General features: G+C 35.7%; 1 protein-coding gene across 2 annotated transcripts; it reads right to left on the reverse strand.

Moving 5' to 3' along the window:
• Positions 1 to 1,171: 1,171 nt before the first annotated feature.
• LGSN (lengsin, lens protein with glutamine synthetase domain) lies at positions 1,172 to 18,005 on the reverse strand. 2 transcript variants are annotated; one of them, XM_065730863.1, is made up of 5 exons: positions 17,980 to 18,005; positions 12,005 to 12,068; positions 9,922 to 10,909; positions 3,686 to 3,864; positions 1,172 to 2,368 (listed from the first exon to the last, which is right to left on the reverse strand). In XM_065730863.1, exons 1-5 carry the CDS (start codon positions 18,003 to 18,005, stop codon positions 1,172 to 1,174), a joined length of 2,454 nt encoding a protein of 817 aa, XP_065586935.1. The 2 variants fall into 2 exon arrangements, with proteins under 2 accessions (XP_065586935.1, XP_065586936.1); XM_065730864.1 differs by lacking the exon at positions 12,005 to 12,068 and having other exon boundaries at positions 17,976 to 18,005.
• Between the last annotated feature and the right edge of the window lie 241 nt (positions 18,006 to 18,246).

The raw sequence follows: 18,246 nt of genomic DNA on the forward strand, positions 1-18,246 counted from the left end.
ACCTGCTGAATAGTGCATGGTATTTCCAGACAATACTCCAAGTGATGAAATGTTAACAACACATCAGTCAATGGTGATTGATTTCAATTGAGCAGTAAAGAGTGGTCATCTTTTCTCCTTGCCTTTCTGAAGCGAATGCATAAAAATTTGTTCAGGGATACAGACAACTTTAAAAATTCATAACTGCTTATTTTGAAAGAAATATTTTTGTGTTGTCCCATAGATTTGGAATTATCTTTTGTTACATTGAAACATTATATTTTTATGAAACAGGAGTCAATTTTCGAATTCAAATAGACTTGTGACTGGTTTAGGTATCTTAGTCACAAAATAACTGAAAAAGCATATCTCATTCTTACATGGTATTTCTGGATCTCTCTGGGAAGTGTGAATTCACTTATGTTTTATTTAATCTGCTTTATTTTATAGAAAAATAAGTGTGAAAAAATATATATAGATCAGAAATCAGATTTTGGGAACTCCCGTGTGTGAATGTGCTTCTACATCAGAATCAGCTTCTATATAAACTCATTAAGATCACTGCATCTACAGAAGTTTAATACATGTCCATAGCCATTTCTGGTACAGCTTTTTATATCCAGTGTGTGTGCTATTACGTAAAAATCTTATCACTTTAATACGTAAAATACATGCAGTGATGGTCTTTAACAATCTCGCCAGATGAAGAAAAAGGAATAGCTATTAACCTGTGTGCCTGTTAGGACTAAACAAGGAGAAAGGTAAGAAAACATTATGAGCAAAGAAAGTATTTTTATGGATGTATTCTGCCAAGATCCAAGAAACAAACAGAAATAGAAGATAGGACTCAGTAAATAAATACATGTTCACAGAGCCCCTGAAGAGCTTTTCGTGCAGCAAAACAGAAGCTCTTTTCCATTTCACCTTCTCATTTCTTCTTTTTATCAGCAATCCTGTTCACTTAAAATGAAAAACTAGTACTCTAAAAACCTGTTAATATTTTTTCATGAATATCAGTTTTCCACTTTGCAGAAAGTACAGACTATAAAATGCAACTACCAGTTACTATACAAAGAAGGAAATACAGTAAATAAATAAAGCATTAAAACATTTTAAAGTATATTTACTAATTTCAAGATATTTGTCTACAATATATCCATTTATACGGCATCAGTACAGAAGACTACTCTCTCTAAATGAAATACCCCAGGCATTTGTTCCTTTCACTATCCATTTCTTCAGTTTCTAACTCATAATGTTTCATGGCAATGAAATAACTAATGAAAGTTTCACCTAATGCTTCCTTAATGCATGAATCTTTCTCAAGTGCCACAAGAGCATCTTCTAGCTTCAGAGGGACGGATGAAGGTTTCAGATCAGATATGTGGTTTTCTTCCTGGGACATGTCATACCTAAGTCGCCTCTTTACTCCATCCAGACCTGCAGCAATAGTAGCAGCAAGTACCAAGTAGGGGTTTGCTGTAGCAGAACTTAGTTTATTCTCTATTTGAGTGCCTTTTCCGCCATGACATTTGACATTGAAGGCACAGCTGTTATCATTATATGCCCATTTTGCACTTACAGTCTCTTTCGATTCTTTACTGTATTTGGAATAAGGTTTACGGCAGCTAGTGGTAGGAGCCATCAAACAGCTGATGGCTGCTGAGTGTGCCAAGAGACCAGAAAGCCAATTTTTTCCAATATCTGTGAGCTCCTCAGCTCCATAACCAGCAGAAAACAAATTCTTCTGGCCGTTCAGATCCCACAGGCTATGTGAGAGAGCCCCTGAATTGTAGAACCCTGATTCTGAGAAAAAGCTAGCTATGTAGCTATACTTCTTAGCCACCTCTTTAATGCCTGTTCGAAATGTAAAGGCACTGTCAGCAGCATCTATGCCAAATGCTGGATGAAAAGTGATCTCCATTTGTCCAGGCCCACTAGAAGAAGAAAAGCTTTCAATGTTGGCCCCAGTACAATACATTCCTTCAATGAGCTCCTGAATGAATGTCTGGTCATGGTTATTTAGTATCGTTGCTGCAGGAAAGGATATTGTCTTTGAATTTACAACCTCAGTAATGCCATAAATACAAAATTCATAAGCGAAGGCAGAGTGTAGAGAAAAGCCATTGTCCTGAAGTTCACTCAGCTGCTTCTTGGCAATGTGCCTAGGCGAGGTCATTAGAGGGCTGCCCAGTACAGTGAAGGAATCACATATCACTCTAGCAGTCTGCTCAGTCCAGGGCAGAATTCGAAACGTTGACAAATCAGGGTTCAGGATTATGTCACAATTAAAATTGGTTGCATTTATATAATCTATTTCATTATCCTTAGGATTCAGGGTAAGTTCAAGATAGCTTCTGGGCATGGCAACACCATGAATTGCTTTTTCCTAAACACAGAGCAGAATGGCGAATTACTGAAGGAGAAAATAACTGAATAGAATTTCTATGTAAGTAAAATTTAAACTCTGATTTGTAGCAAGAACAGTAATATTTTTCATAAAAGCACAGCAATTATTAAAGTGGAAAATATCAGCAAAATACTGTGTCACTATGAAGCAGTTCAATCTTATACAAGATTGGTATGGAAATTCAGGCATCAAATATTATGATGATTGTTTTTTAAATTCCCATAAAGAACTGTAGGAAATGTTGAACACTTAGTATTCTTTTTTCTTTTTTTTTTTTCTGTATGATTATGGAATTATCAATCATGTTCAAACTTTGAAACTCAAACTTTATTTTATAATTACTTTATGAGGCTTTCACATTCTGTGAGCATTTGTTTTACAAAGAGCCAAGTGACCATAAAAGACTCATAATAAAATTCAGGCTACCACTTCTCTACTTCTCTTTTAACACTGTAATACTTCTGTCACCATTTTTCAGGTGCAAAATTAAACCGAAAATTCTCACTTTCTGGTTTTTGGTGAAGAGAAAAACAAACAAATAAACAAAAAAAAGCACACAATCATTTTCAAGTGAGAAATTATCCTTATGTTTCAGCGCTACCTTTTAAGGTAGCAAACAGGATAAACTCATAATTCCAATTTCTCTATTTGAAAAGAAAACTTCCAGTTATGTAAATGAAATGTAGATAGGACATATCCAAGCAAGCACCTGTACAACTTAGAGCCAAACCACTGGATTATGAAAGCTGCCATTATGTGGCTGTCAGGAGAAACTTAGCTCACATTTACATTTTACCTTTATCTTTCCAAGGGAAATAGAACAGAGGAGACAGAATGAACATAAAAAGGGGAAAGCTCAGAGACAATAAAATATTTCCTAACAAGAAGATATATTGTTGAAATACTTAAAACTGTATTTAACAGTTTCTCTTAAAAGGAATGAATGAATGAATGAATCATCAGTACAGAAAATACTCCTATTATAACATTTCTAATAGCTAAAGACATTCTAATTTACTCATTTTCTTTCTGTTAGTGGTTACACTTTTCTCACTGCAGTTTACTGAGATTAAATAAAACTACATCTTTATAATTGTGTAGAACTTGAAAAGATTAAGAGTTCAGTAGAAGTGCAAACAAGCAAAATTACTGTCCCTGTTTAGTTGGATTACCATTTTTGAGAAACAGAGGGATAGACGACTACAGTGATGAACAAATGTCCAAATTCTTTGGGAACACTATATATATATATCATATAAATTTAGGACAGAGCAGTGAAAACAACAAAATACTTACATGAAAAAAGCGAGATGGAACGTTCTTTGATCTTGACACACCATGGAGGTCTATTGATTCAAATCTGACAAACTGTACACTGTCCCTGGCCATCTGTTGCTTAATAAATTCAATGTGAGAGAACAGGTGAAGGAGGCTTGGAATTCCGAGGCCATTTATATCAGGTTCTCCGCAGGATGCTGTAAGTGAAGAGGAATGTTCATATAAAAAAAATAATGAATGCTGCAATACACGCTGTTCTCCTAAAAAGTACAACAGTGGCAAACTTTGATGCAGAATGTAAAAACAAAACTTAGAAAAGGATACAGATCGCAAAACATTGTTCTAAATAAACAAGCTTTTTTAAAATTTTTATTATTTTGCCTGAGAATCCATAGAATCCATACAAAGTCCTGTATTTCCTGGAATAGTCTATAACTTGACTGCTTTTTTCAGTAAGAAAATACAGGTCTATCAAGCAGTGAAGCCAGGGATCTCTGAGGGATACCTCAGTTGGTTTACTGGGTGAGTTTAGGAGCATAAATAGCAAATGGATACCCACTGAAAGTTGATTTAATTCAGATTCGACATTCCTTTAAATTTTTTGAAAAGCGTATGAATAGGAAAAGATGATAAAAAGAGCATATATCTATGTCAACAATTTTAAGGGCTGGTTCGGCCCAGTTCTGTGACAATTGCGGGGGACCCACAGACCCACGCCCCAGGAAAGAGGAAGGGGGAAAGGGAAATGAGAGATGGGCCTAGAAACAAAACAGGAGCAATGATCTGAGGAGGAAAGCTAATTTACTAAATAAGATATTGGAATGCAAAATAACCAATATAATACCATATAATTGGAATAGATGCTAATAAATCAAATAAAATGAGCAAGAGAGAGTGATAAACCGAAGGCCTTACGCTAACGCTGAAGGCGGATAGCAGCAAGCACCCACTGCTGGGTCAATTGCAAAGGAAAGAGAGTGTCTCTTGACATGCAGACAGTTTTTATCTTTCCCTCTGAGCAGAAAACATAAAAATACAAAGCATCGCACAGCCCTCTGGGGAATGTAGTTCTCTTCTGAGACAGGTACACCCAGAACTATCGATGATCCATGGAGATGGAGCATTAACTCTTTAACTCTTAATGCACTACATGATGTTATGATGTGGAATGCCAATAACAAAAATCATAAAACCATGGCAATCTACTAAACCCTTCTCAGTACCTCCTGAAGAGGCCTGCAGTCTTCTACATCATAGGCAGCAGACTTTTGAGAGGAATTTATGCATTATGCACAGTTGAATTATAACATCTATAATGAACCAGAGACATAGGAATAGTATCCAAAAAAAAAAAAAAAAAAAAAGAAAGAAAGGAAAAATAAATATTTCTTTATTTCTTCCTTCTCAGAGGAAAGTCCTCCATTCTTCCATGGAAACTGAGAAAATGACCAGATTAATTTTTTTAAATCATTCAGACCAAAGGTAGTTCAGCAACTGTAGCCACACGTTATCAGCCTTCAAGTGGAAGTCAGAAGATACATCAAAGATGGAGAAGCACTCCTCACCTCCAGTATCAAACCACACCAAATGGGGTAAAATTCCTTTAGCAGTAGCCAGCAGACACAAGCAGGTCTTTTTGATCTTTCCATTGGGACAGCTGGGACTGCCAGGTGCAAAGGTGTAAGTAGTCCAGCACAAAGCTGTCTGATCACTCCTTCAGAAGACAGCAAACTTCCACAGTCGTAGACTATGTGGAGGTTCTGAATGCTACTGGACAAACCTTCAGCTTCAGATGGCAAGGAGGTTACTAGGATACTAAAGTAAGGAGAGCTTAAGTAATAACATTGCTCCCTGAGGAATAAACAAGTGAAAGCAAAGACAGATTTTAAATAAGTATGAAAATCTAAAGAAAAACAGTAAAAATCAGATAGGTAAAACTAAGAAAAAAATAACTGTCACCTTCTCTCTTTCCCTTACGTCTACTTCAATTGTGAGTTGTTTATGGAAACAGTTTTTTAGTCTGTCTTCTATGAGCATCGGGGCACTGTGTTCTTAAAGAGATATACATTGAATGAGGATGTTCCACTCCATTTTGTGTAACACTCACTCAGTTACAAATGCTGACAAGACACAACTAGTGAGAAGGGAATATGTAAATTAGCATCACTTTATGTATTCAACCAAGCAAGAGAACGTGATTCCTACTTCAGTCATTTCATTTTGTTTTACAACATAAATGTTTCCTGTCAATTAGCAGATTTGATTTCCTTGTGAAGCTGTGCATTAAGGAGCAGTCTATTAGCAGATAAAAAACTGTCTGTTGATCAGATGGATAGAGCTCAGAAAGGTCCTGACATCTTCCTATGGATTACGAGTGGTATCTTCAGCTCCAGGGTAAGAAGACTGAGGTTTTTGCCTGTGAAAGCAATGCTAGAGCCTTTATTCTACAAATGTAATTTCTTGTGCAAAGGTGGCAGGTCCCATTCAGGATTTCAATTGCAGTTTTGCCACAGGTAAGTCTTTACATTTTCATATTACTCAAAGTTATATTTCACTGTCAACCTTGGCTATGAGGTTTGCAAATATTTCTTATAATGAAGAAATATTGCATGTTACTCTTACATCTTCTGAACAAATGTTTTCTTCAGGAAAAAAAAAATCTCAACATAATTTATGAAAAACAACTTGAACTGTGACTCAAATAATTATTTAAATCAGTATTCCTAGGCTATATAAATAACTGAAAAGTAATTCCAAACTGAAACATAAATGTGATATGTTCATAGTAATGATAGATTTATTCACTTCAGAATGCAAAGCTACAGATACACTTTATTTAAACATCTAACAATGTTAAATAATTTTTTTAATTATATGTTCTCAAACTAAAGTTTTTATTTCAATAAATGCATGACTACATAATTATATGAAATGTCATAAACAAATAGAAAAAAATAATCTAAAAGTGGTATGTGATAAACAACGTTAAGAATACCAAAACAATTAATTGAAGAAGAACTGTTATGTTCAGCTTTGACTTGTTATAATTAGCAATGAATATATTTAGATGATGAAGTTCAAATTAATATTGGTATTTTAATTTAAATCGTGCTAGACTAAGTCCATGCAGCTAGTGATTTATAGAGTCTGGATAAGAGTAGTAAAGAAACTGCGTACTCTGTCCTTACTCAGTTCATACAGTCCTTATCTAGAGTATCACCTACTGTACACAAGGTAGCAAATAAATAAATGTTAGGCAAATGTAGCAATATAGATACACAGTCTAAAAGTCTTATATTCTCATGAGGGAGAACTATGTTCACAAGTGTTAACTGTTTCCCTGGGACTGTAGAAATAGAGACATTTTCATTTTCAATTCATAAACTCTACCAACAGGTACTTAGATCAATTTCTCAAGATGCACAAAAAAGGGTTTGGATTTTCATTTTAAAATTGATTCTTAAATCCAGACTGGACTTCTTTTACAAAGCAAATCACTACATGTAGAGGATGAATAACTGACTGAATATACCTCTTTTTTTTTTTAGTGTTACAGTTTGACTGGCTTACCAGTAGATGAGTTGAGTCTTACACCAAAGGGGACATAATAGGGCACAAAGATAGGATGGAAGTATTGTCTGAACAATCTTATTTTGTATTGAACAAAGAAAAAAAAATAAAAAGGATAATCATACAGAGACATACAGCAAGAAGAGATTTCAGCTATTGGTATGATATAGGATTTAGGACTTCTGGAAAAATAATGTAGAAAGGAGTATATAGGTTAGCTCAAAAGAAAAAGGAGAAAAAGGAAAGGAAAAGGCAGAAAATATGGTGGTTTGCTCAACAAAACAATCGAGTTCAAAATGTAGAAAATTAAATGTAGAAAACAACACAACTAACTGCAGATAAATGCAGGGGCATAAAGAATGTACATGATGGAATAGCATGGTTTTGTTTTTTTTCATTTTAGGTGAGCTGCAAGAACAGAACAGATTATATGAGGATTGCTCTGAAAACAATGCCTTCTACTTTGTTAGGTTGGCTCACAATGGCAGAGGTGGATGTTGGTGGTATGGCAGTAGAGGTTGAGCTTTCCACCAGTACTCTACAACATTTTGGTGCTGTGCAGATGGCAGCAGACAGGCAGTCTGCCCCTAATTTCCATCAGGATTAGATATCTGGAAATTTGCTACGTATGAACAGCTGCATTTTAGTTCTATTCAGTGCCAATAGAAGCTTAGATCCAAGACTTTTGCTCAAGCACTTCAGTAACTAAAATGTTTAGGATACTATTTAATCCATGTCTTATCAAAATTAACTAGTTAATTAATTATTAGGCCAAAGACTCATTCAAGGTAGCAGAATATTATCTAAAGCTTTCTTCTCTTCACATAAGCCACTAAGTACATACAGTGAAGTTTAGTTTCAAAACACATTTCTAATAGATTAGAAACTATTTCTACACAGACTGTTCTTTCATTTACTAAAGGAAATGTTAAAATGTACACAACATCATACAGTTTCTTAGGTCAAAGCCAAAAGTAATCCAAAGCTCTGAGATTCCTGAATTTTTACTGTTGAGTTTGTTTTAGATGAGAAAAAAACAGTTTTCCCCCATCTCCCTTCAAACTTAGTTTTCATCTATGGATTTCTTACAGTTGTGACGGAGTGACTTAGAACAAGATTAAATCCAGGTTGCTTCCAGCATTTCAAGTCAGCTAGGCAAATAATCTAAGCTAACCATGTAGACTTCTTCCCCATTGGCTGGAAAGAGAAGCCAAACTCCAGAAGCCAATTTTTCATCAACCTCTAATGCCTCTTTGAAGATAGAATTTCTGTCTTTCTCTACTGATAAGGTAATGAGCTTGGATTAGACACCCTAAGTGCCCAAAGTCTGGATGAAATCTCCCTGTGGAGTCTACAGTTAATTTCTTCAATTCCTTATACTTTTTTAAATGGTATCATAATGAAGAATAGTTATTCCTGTGTTTTAAAATGTATTTACTGGCTTTGAAGTCAGCAAATCAGAAGAGTGGTAATCTAAATTTGACAGTGAATTTCACTAGCCTTTCAGTGTAATAAAAACAAAAAAAACAACCTTTTAAGGACAGCATTCAAAGTAAGCTAATAAATAATCCCCTGACCTGTGTATACTGAGAGAGAGGTTTGAGCACAAAGTATTTTTTCAGACCTGTTAATTTCTCATTCAGTTCCCTGAATTAGTTATGATGTACAACCATTCATGGATATCTTGCCTGAATTTCTTCAAACTTGTTAACACAATATGTCAAATAAAATATCTTTCTGTAGCAAACAAAATTTGGTATACATTCAGACTCTTTACAGATTAGCCATGCTTCCATCATCTGAAAGTCGATCAAGAGAGCGGGATAACTTAATATTGTCTTGCATTCTGATATATAGCTAATCATTGACAAAATGTTAATGAAGATAAAATATTCATATATCTTGTATCACTTAAATAAATCAGAGAGCATCATAACTACCCTGAAAAGCTTATGATATTATCTGAGCCTGACACTCCCAGAAATTTATTAACCTGATATCTGTGTTCAGCTGGCAAATTTTTGTGAGTTTTATTGCCCTTCCTGGAATAGATACAAGCCAACTAATTGCTCAAGTTCATCACATTATTATAGCTAATAGTAGCTTTCAATTTGTTGACCCAGCAAGTCTAGAAGTTTAGTTTTTACTATTCAAAGAAACCACATCCTATTAGTAACACTTAATTTATTCTATAAACACTTCCAAAATGAACTTATTGAACAGCATGAAGATAAAAGGAAGCTCTGTGTCATTTTCTTTTCTTCATATTAGATATTTTGCATTCCAGTCCTCTAATAGGGCTAATAACTGAAAACACCATCTGTACATAGGAGCAATTTCCTCTGCCATAAATGTTAACAAAAAAGACATTTTAAGAAGGCCAAGTGACTTCAGAGCTCTCCACTGCCTAGCAAACCTTTTTGAAATGTTGCCTGTGCTCAGTTTAAATGAGGAAATATCTCAGTTTTAGTTAACAAAAAAAAACACTTGTGCACTGCAGTCTTTGGCAGGCAGTTTGGCTTTGTAAAAGTCTTATTTAAAAATTAAAAATAAAAAAAAAGGAAGCATAGATGTTGATTTTCTTGTGCACTAATTCTGACTAAACTTTGCAATACCACAAAACCTCAGAAAACAATAGAAACATTTTCTGTAATGGTACAGCAGTGATGGTTAGATATCCTTACCAGCATTGCCTGCAGAAGAGTCAAAATGAATCTCAGGAGCAGAGCTTTCAGCACTCATGGAAGTTTCTGGTTGTTTCAGGATAGGCTGATCCACCTCGCCTCCTTCTGGCTGCGGCTGATCAGATCCCCCAGTGCTGAGGACCAGCAGAGGTTTACTCTGATGCCCTGCTCCATCCCCGTGAAAACTGTGGTACTTTTGATTCTCTTTTCCAAAATGGATACTTAGCGTCTCTGAGGTCCTGCATTGTTTTTCAGCTTTTTTCTCCACAGGCTTCAAGTTTTGTTGACAAAAAGTGCCACTTGACCTGCCTCTGTAATTAGGCCCACGGGCAGGCAGAGGACCTTCAGTCAGATCTTTCAGCTCTTTCAGACTTTGTTTAGAAATGCCAGGTATGAAAGATTCTGCAGCATCACTCCCTTGCGTGGTTGCAGTGCTCTCCAGGAAACCCATCTTTGTCATATGAAACTCACTGTTTTCTTCGTCCATCCTGCCCCATAGTTCTTGTTTATGCTCTGTTTTCTGTCTGTCCTCTTCTTCACACACTGCCTCTGTGCGCTCAACTTTCCCTGTGTTGCACGTAGACTGTATACCCAGAGACAGCTTTGCTTTACCTGATGTTTCTGTCCCCTCCTGTGTTTTTTCTATTGCTTTTTTCCCACTGTTAGCATTTTCTGGGATGTCATGTGTTTCCCCAGACATGTCTTCTTTCACGTTACTGACAAAATGGGAACTGCCACCGTCCCCTCTGTGGTTTTCTACCACAGGAAAAATAGTCAAGTTTTGATGAGAATGATGTAATGGTGGTTCTGAACTAACTATGGTTTCTTGAAGATGATGAGGATCTGGGATTTTTGAGGTGAGAGACGGCTCAATCTTCTCTTTTTCTAATTGAGGAGCATGCTTTGTGGTACCTTTGATTCCCTTTTTCTTTCTGAAACTACATATACTGTTGCCATCAACTTCATCATTGTCTATTCCAGATGTGTTCTGTAACCAGCAATAAAATATACAGCCAAATAATATGCATTAGTAAAACAGAACAGAGAAAGGGAGTACTATCACCAGCTGCATTTACCTTCTAGCACTTACAGGACTTCTTTTTAATAGAGATCTTTTTGGATACTTTACACTCAGATTAGGTCATTTGGATATGATTTTCTTACTTAATTCCTTTTTTTTTAAGGTTTAGAACAAAGGTGGTGAAAGTACCTTTATAATTTAACTTTCAGGCAGATTTAATAGATTTAAATTAGTAGATTAAAATATTATACAGTGTGACATCATTTGTCAAGCAAATGTGTTCTTTAAATTGAGAAATATGTATCTGTAGTAACCACGCTAAGGTTTATTCTTATTTATATTAAAATAGGTTGTTTGTTTGTTTGTTTTAATAGAGGAAATGTATTACCCTAAAATACAGAACACCACCAATCCTTGTAAGTATGGGAAGGTAAACCTTAAAATAAATAGTTTTTAAATGAATTTCACAATCTAATTTGGCTAAATAACCAAACTCCCTGGGCAGTAGTCTAATGGACAAATCCATGTTCATATGTATAAGCAGGAAAGAAATAAGAGATTATATTTACTTTTATTTTTGCCATTTATGTGATGCAGTGCTGGGAGCAGATTTTAAAATAGATGTAAAAAAAATAGAGATGGTGCAAAGAGGAAGTCGAGAAAATAATATGTTTTTATTATCCCAATGAATATCAGTATGTGTCTGAATCATCTCTCCATTAGTGTGATTAATCTGATGATGACAGGAAAAAGAAGAAAGGACAGAGAATAAGAAATAGCAAAGATTTTAATGTCATGAGTGATTAATTATTTCACAAAATATCACGGTAGGGATCAAATTCTCCATCATACGACATCACAATGGTGGCTCTGTAGTACTGTTTAACCAACACAGGAATCATGCCATATTTGGTAACAAATTGTCATGAATACATTCTGAAGCATGTATGTAAAACGGCAACATTACCTACAGCCCTTAGCTTGCTTGGGTCAGGCTGGAACTGATAGCTGTAAAATCACTGAGAGACAAAGAGGTATCTTCTGTATCAGACTATTCTTTGCTTTTTCCACAAAGGAGTAATCTGCACACACACTGATTTCTGAATTTCCAGAAAAAATAATTGATCTGCACAAAAGCAGAATGACAGTATGGGCAAGGCAATTGACCTCCCTGGAGGTAGACAAAAACATTTAGAAGGAAAGGCAGCAGCATCTGAGATGTACATGGAAGGAAACAGTGGCTTCCATTATAATCATCAATATCTCCATTTTTCTGTGTTATTCTTTACACATAATGCTATTTTCCATCATTATCCCAGTCAAAAAGGCAAAAAACTTGTTTCTTAAAATGGAGCTTGCAGAAATATTACCTTCCTCTCTCCCTCTTCCTCTGATTCTCTGCAATGTGTTGTTTTTTTTTTTTTAAGACTTCTTTTAGAGCTCACCAGGGTATTCCTGCTGGTGCAGGAAGCAGATAACAGCCAGCTCTCTCATAAGGACATTATAAAACTTAAATGTAATCAATGAACATTCCTGAATAACGAAGCAGACAAGAGCTGCTTATATCTGAGCATTTTAACATCTCTATTAGTTAAACAAGATGATGCGTGAAGCTGGGGAAATACCAACTGCCAAATGGATAAAACAAAATCATTTTAAAATGAAAGAGGCATCTAATTCAATTTCAAGATATATAATTTTCTGAAAGGTGATATGCTTTGAAAACTATAATGGAAAGGTTGTATTCGAAATTAATTAGTGAATATTTATGTGGCAGAGGCTGCCATCATTAAGATTTTCACTGATGAAGTCTTCAGAAGTCATTTGTTTTCTTTGAATAACTTGAAACCACATAACCACAATATCTGCATTTCTGCCCTGTAATGCATTCCTTTGTTCTCTGCTTTAAGATAACTATTTACAATTTGAATGGCAGATTCAGATCTCACCAGTTGTTCCTCTCACAGATCTTAGAAAAAAAGTTCAACATAATGACTGAAGATTAATATATCTTTTCGTATGCCTCTTACATCTTGAGTCAAACAAAGAGTAGTTCACGTAACAAATGCAAAACATCAGAAGTCTGCCCTTACAGTTAAATGCTTTCATGAATACAAGATATCAGGCCCACATCTTTACTGAAACAAATTCTTTCTGAATAGAGAAGAGCAGCATAAGGACTGACTACTTGTAAACATGTTAATGGAAATGTTTATTTTTAACAGAATTCTAATAACAAATGTACCTATAGTACTATGCAGAGTGTTTATTTTCTCTACCGAAGCTGATACAGTCCTGCATTTTTATCATAGGATATTATTGCTCTAAACAACATTGTTAATTTCACCTTTAATGAAAAAATATTTTATATTTATACAGAAGACAGTGTATCTACAATAATCTACATTTTAATTAAGATACTCAATACAGGGTGCCGTCCCTGCAGACATTCAAGGCCAGGCTGGACTGGGTAACCTGATCTAGCTGTGAATGTCCATTCACTGCAGGTGAATCAGACTAGATGACCTTTAAAGGTCCCTTCCAAGTCTGAGGATTCTATGATTCTCAAAGCATGAACCACAACATAGCCTTTCTGTCTGGCAGTTTAAGTGGGTTTCAACAGTCAGAAAAGGTCCAGTAGAGTGTGGGAAGCACCTGGGAAATAGGACCTAAGAATTTTCTCCTTAATTTATTATTTATAAAAAGTTTATTTTACAGAAGACAGGATAAATAAGTAAAGTAGCATACTGAAAGTGCTACAGAAAAAGTGAGCTGGATAGTGATCATGACTTAATTTCATGGAAAAGAAAGGAAAGAGAAGTAGTCGTGGCACTGATACAGTAAAAGTTCTAGTTATTTTTAGTATCATTACCAAATGCTCTTACTTTTTTTGCTGCATGGCAGCAGTAACAGGATATCCTAAAGCTACATGTAAATTTTTTAGCCAACAATTTTTTCAACATCATTCTGTTCTTGTTTGTTTTCAAATATTTACTGGCATGCTCAGTCAAAAGCCTTGAAACTTTCGAAATTTGATTCACTTTCTTAGTTAGTGAACACTCAAGTGGTGATTTAATTATTCTTGCCAGAAGTACAAGGTCCAAAATTTTTGCAGTGTATGCTACATTACACAACGAATTAAATTTACATTTTCTAAAAGATGCATCTGTTATGAACTGTCTTCGATAGGCAGTGGTACTCCACAAGTCCTGACTTCCATCAGGACTTTTTGATTCAGTGCTGCAACTTGTGCTGATCCCCTTGATATGGGAGATTTGCTGCTGGAAGGGTTTCTGTTTTGGTAGAGGTGGACCAGTGCAAGTCCGAGAACAGGCAGAAAGGCTAGGGTGGAATAGACTTAATTTCCTGTTATGGATTAATTACTCTTATGCTTTTCTTGCATTTACTAGATACCTACTCTATCACTCTGAGTGCTGAGAGTCTGGATGTTTGCAACCATCAACAGGACAATGTCCTTACATTGCAGACAGGGATACTCTCATGTATTACAGCGTGTATTAAGGAACCATGCCAAATAACCAGAACAAGACTGTATCCTTCTGGTCAGCTCCCATATCACAGTGGCAGATGGGAAGTGGAGAGAATGGAGGATAGTACAGGCAAGCAGATATTTCAAGCACTTTGCAGATGAGGTAGCTAGCTCTAGTTAACCCAATTACATGCCACTTCTGTTGTGTTGTCAAGCTTCCACAGCTGATATACGTTTTATATCTTGTGGCAATAAGTTCATAAGTTCATAAGGTTGGAAAGGACCTATAAGATCATCTAGTCCAACCATCCTCCTATCACTATCTCTACCCAACTACTAAATTAAGTCCTTGCTACTAAATTAAGTCCTTAATGCAACAGTCATACATCTAAAACAATTGATCTTAATCAGTTTGCATTCCCTTCTAAGCTTTGTACAAGCTCTGAGGTGGAACATTAACTATATCATGAAATACAGTACTGTCGAAAGGCAGTTCATCTGTAACCTGCCAATCTGCAGGCCAAGAACATTTGGAAATGTAAAGTGTTGCCTTTGGGAGGAATAATAAGTGCAGAGACTTCTGGTGAGTGGAACAGGTGAAAGTCCAAGACAGTTATTGAGCATTTGTTTCAAAAGGATTTTATGAATGATTCAGCATATATCTGCAATGTACTGTGGGACAAATTCAGATGTTGCAAAGGGAAGTTTCTATTTATTCCTACTTTTTCTTCCTTCCTGACCTTAGACAAGGCTGCAAACACTACTGGGGTTTATAAACTTCTCTGAACAATGTATTGCCGAAGGAAGAAAGGAAAATGAGAAAAAGGAACTTGCACTATAGCACTTGAAAGGAAAAACTGAGGAAAGGAATAAGTTTTAAAAGACTCCCTGTGTAACTGTGGATAAACACATGCACAAGGAAATCAAAAGAGGGATCAGTGCAACTCTAGCAGCACCTTATGTATATATACGTACATATACATATATACATATGTGTGTGTGTGTGTGTGTGTAATCAAGAAGATAAGCAATGTTCTTGTTACTGGCTATCAAAAGAAGTGATGCAGCCACTCAGTATTAATCATGTCTTTGTTTTCAGTTTTCTTTCAGGTTATTAAAAAATGTAGCCATTATTTAATAAGCGTTAAGAGGTCAAATTGTGATGATCTTACTCAGTTGTTGATGAATATTTTTTAAGAATAAAAGATTCATTTTGCAAAGACCGTCAAGACATCAAAATGTGGTATGACTAAGATTTAGAAAAATGTGGAAAACAAAAGATATATATATATGCTAAAAGCAAAAGTGAGAAAAGCATGTCATTTGAATGTATTCTTATTTGAACTGCTTCTCTCGGATTTGAGTTTGTTTTGCTATCACAAAAATCAGGGTTGAGAAAGTGAAATGAGCTGCTTCCAGATTAATTTCCAATCTTAAAAAATCATAATGTCCTGTTCAAATGATGTCAGCAACTGCCTTATTCACGTTGTTAGAATATTTTTCCAGATTTCCTTCAAAACGAAACCAATTTTTATATCTCAGTTCAGTCGTAAATGCTGAGGAATTTTCTCTGAACCACTCGGGCTGTTACCAGGTTACCCTTGACAGCTTCTTCTGCTTGGCATGGTCAAGTTTAAGTAGTGTTTTTATGTGGTAGCAAATCTCAGAATCTAAAAGTCAAGTCTTGAAAAGAGGGATTCCTCAAGGCCTTATGCAATAGGGTGTATAAAGCAAGTATGCCCATATTGAAGTTTTTTCTCTGTCTCCTCCCCTGGCAAATGGAAAGGGTTGCCCATCTGCCTACCCCAGCAATGAAGCAGTGAAGGTACAGAGGTGGCTGGAACTAATTTTCTACTGCTGGGAATTACTACAGCTTTGCCAGAGTTGCTGGAGCTACTCAGATTTATATCAGTAGGAAATCTGGCCTATGGAGTTGGACAGAGCCAGAGAGAACAACTCAGACATTTCCAGGGACTTACTCTAGGCACACAGATGGATTCTGGGTTTTGGCTTGTAGTGATAAAGTGGTGTGTGCTACTACATGCAGATGGTGGTGGTTTGTAAGCTAGAGATGTGAAGATTGCAGCGTGTTGTCAAGATATTGCTGTAACTAATTTCTCTCTCGGTGACCTTGTTTGATGAAGTGGTTCTCAGAGAGTGATTTACTACTACAGAAACCTCCAGTGAAGGACCTGCAAGTGCATAAATATTAGGTACATGTGATTGTTTTGCACTTAGAGAAGCTGTGAAGCACAGTCTTGCCATAGGTCACAGGAAGATGACAGTAATGTTAGTAGTAGAGGCAAAATCTCCTTCCTGCTTTGAAACTTGTAAATACAGTCGGGATTATTAATGTCCTTCATGGGAAAATGAATGGAATGAGTTTTGCTCACTTATTTTCTCATCTGACTTCTGCCTTTGTCTGCTATTCCTATATAAAGTCTTCATACTACACATGCAATTAGTAGTAGTTTTATTTCTCAAGGTCATTGATTCTCACTGCCTGAATGTAGCATAGTCCTTGTGGCAAAATTATGTAAAAGTACTTTCTTGGACTATGCCACCTGCACTGCATAAAAAAATTCCCTGAAGTAAGACAGAATCTCAAAATGAAGCTAATCCTGCCTTCATTTTGGACCAGAAAAGAACCTGGGCAGTGCCATCTCCAACTTGCAGCACTGTAAATGAGATGTAATAACAGGATCCATTTAACACATGACCGATTCTCAATCTAGAAGACATTTGCAAGGAAATAGACTTAATGGTCTACAAGACTTTTATGTCTAATTTCTGTGACTCAGTTCATATACAAAGATTGCCTAGGAAGCAGCCAGTGACTCAGAGCAGGTGTATCTCTGGCATATAATATATCCATTTGTTCATCTTGATAAAAATTTCTAGTAGCCTCAGGAAGTCTGTCTGTGCCACTACTTCTAAGCTATGTTATATCTTTCTCAGAATTTTTAATAAAATATTTTTATTTCATGTTTTTCAGAAAGAGATCTCTTGGACTCTACCCAAAATAAGAGGTATTCTGTAATTTTTTTTAACTTTACAAAAAACATTTTCAATAATGCCTGGACAAGAATCAACTTTAAAATGTGCTTATATGAAAATTAAACTGTTCCAATTTCACTCAGCTCAGTAAAATGACTCAAAAGTGTTACTTTCTAATTTTAGTCAGACTCTGATCAACAAACAGTACTGGTTCCATTCATATTAATGAAGCCCGTCTGGTTTTCCACAAATATAAATAGAATCAGATTTTAGATCACTATTTCTGCTACTTTTGATAATCTTTTAAATTAAAGACATGGGAAGATAAAATGAGCTAGAATTGTTTTCTAAGGCAAATGGTTGTTTGAGTTTAAACAAGAATTTCTTTGATCTGTGTCTGCTGCAGAATTAAACCATACATAACACATTAATATGGAGAACATTATGCATAAAGCACAACAAAGTATTTGCTTGATTAAAATCTTGAAGCAGGTGCAAAAGTATTTTATATCAGCTTACCTGCTCAGAAATCAATCAGTCCCTTACCTGCTGAGTAAGATCTCCCTTTTTGTTCATGTCCACTTCATTCTAGTTCAAGTCACCATTAGAAATGGCTTGGTAGAAGCATAGGAGAAAGATATCTTGTATTTATAGACACAGACACAAAAAGGTTAGTTGAAACAGAACTGCTGTAATGTTCTTTTCCCAGAAAGCCATTTGAGTGATGCACCATAGAAAGCAGCCCTGATGTGTCATGACCAGGAGCACTGTTTTCTGGAACACTGTTGAAGTAGTGAACTGACAAATGCACATTATT

This window comes from Cyrtonyx montezumae, unplaced genomic scaffold (genome assembly GCF_038088225.1).
Source record: "Cyrtonyx montezumae isolate F1298 unplaced genomic scaffold, pur_monq_1.0 scaffold_13, whole genome shotgun sequence".
NCBI classification, from domain to species: domain Eukaryota; kingdom Metazoa; phylum Chordata; class Aves; order Galliformes; family Odontophoridae; genus Cyrtonyx; species Cyrtonyx montezumae.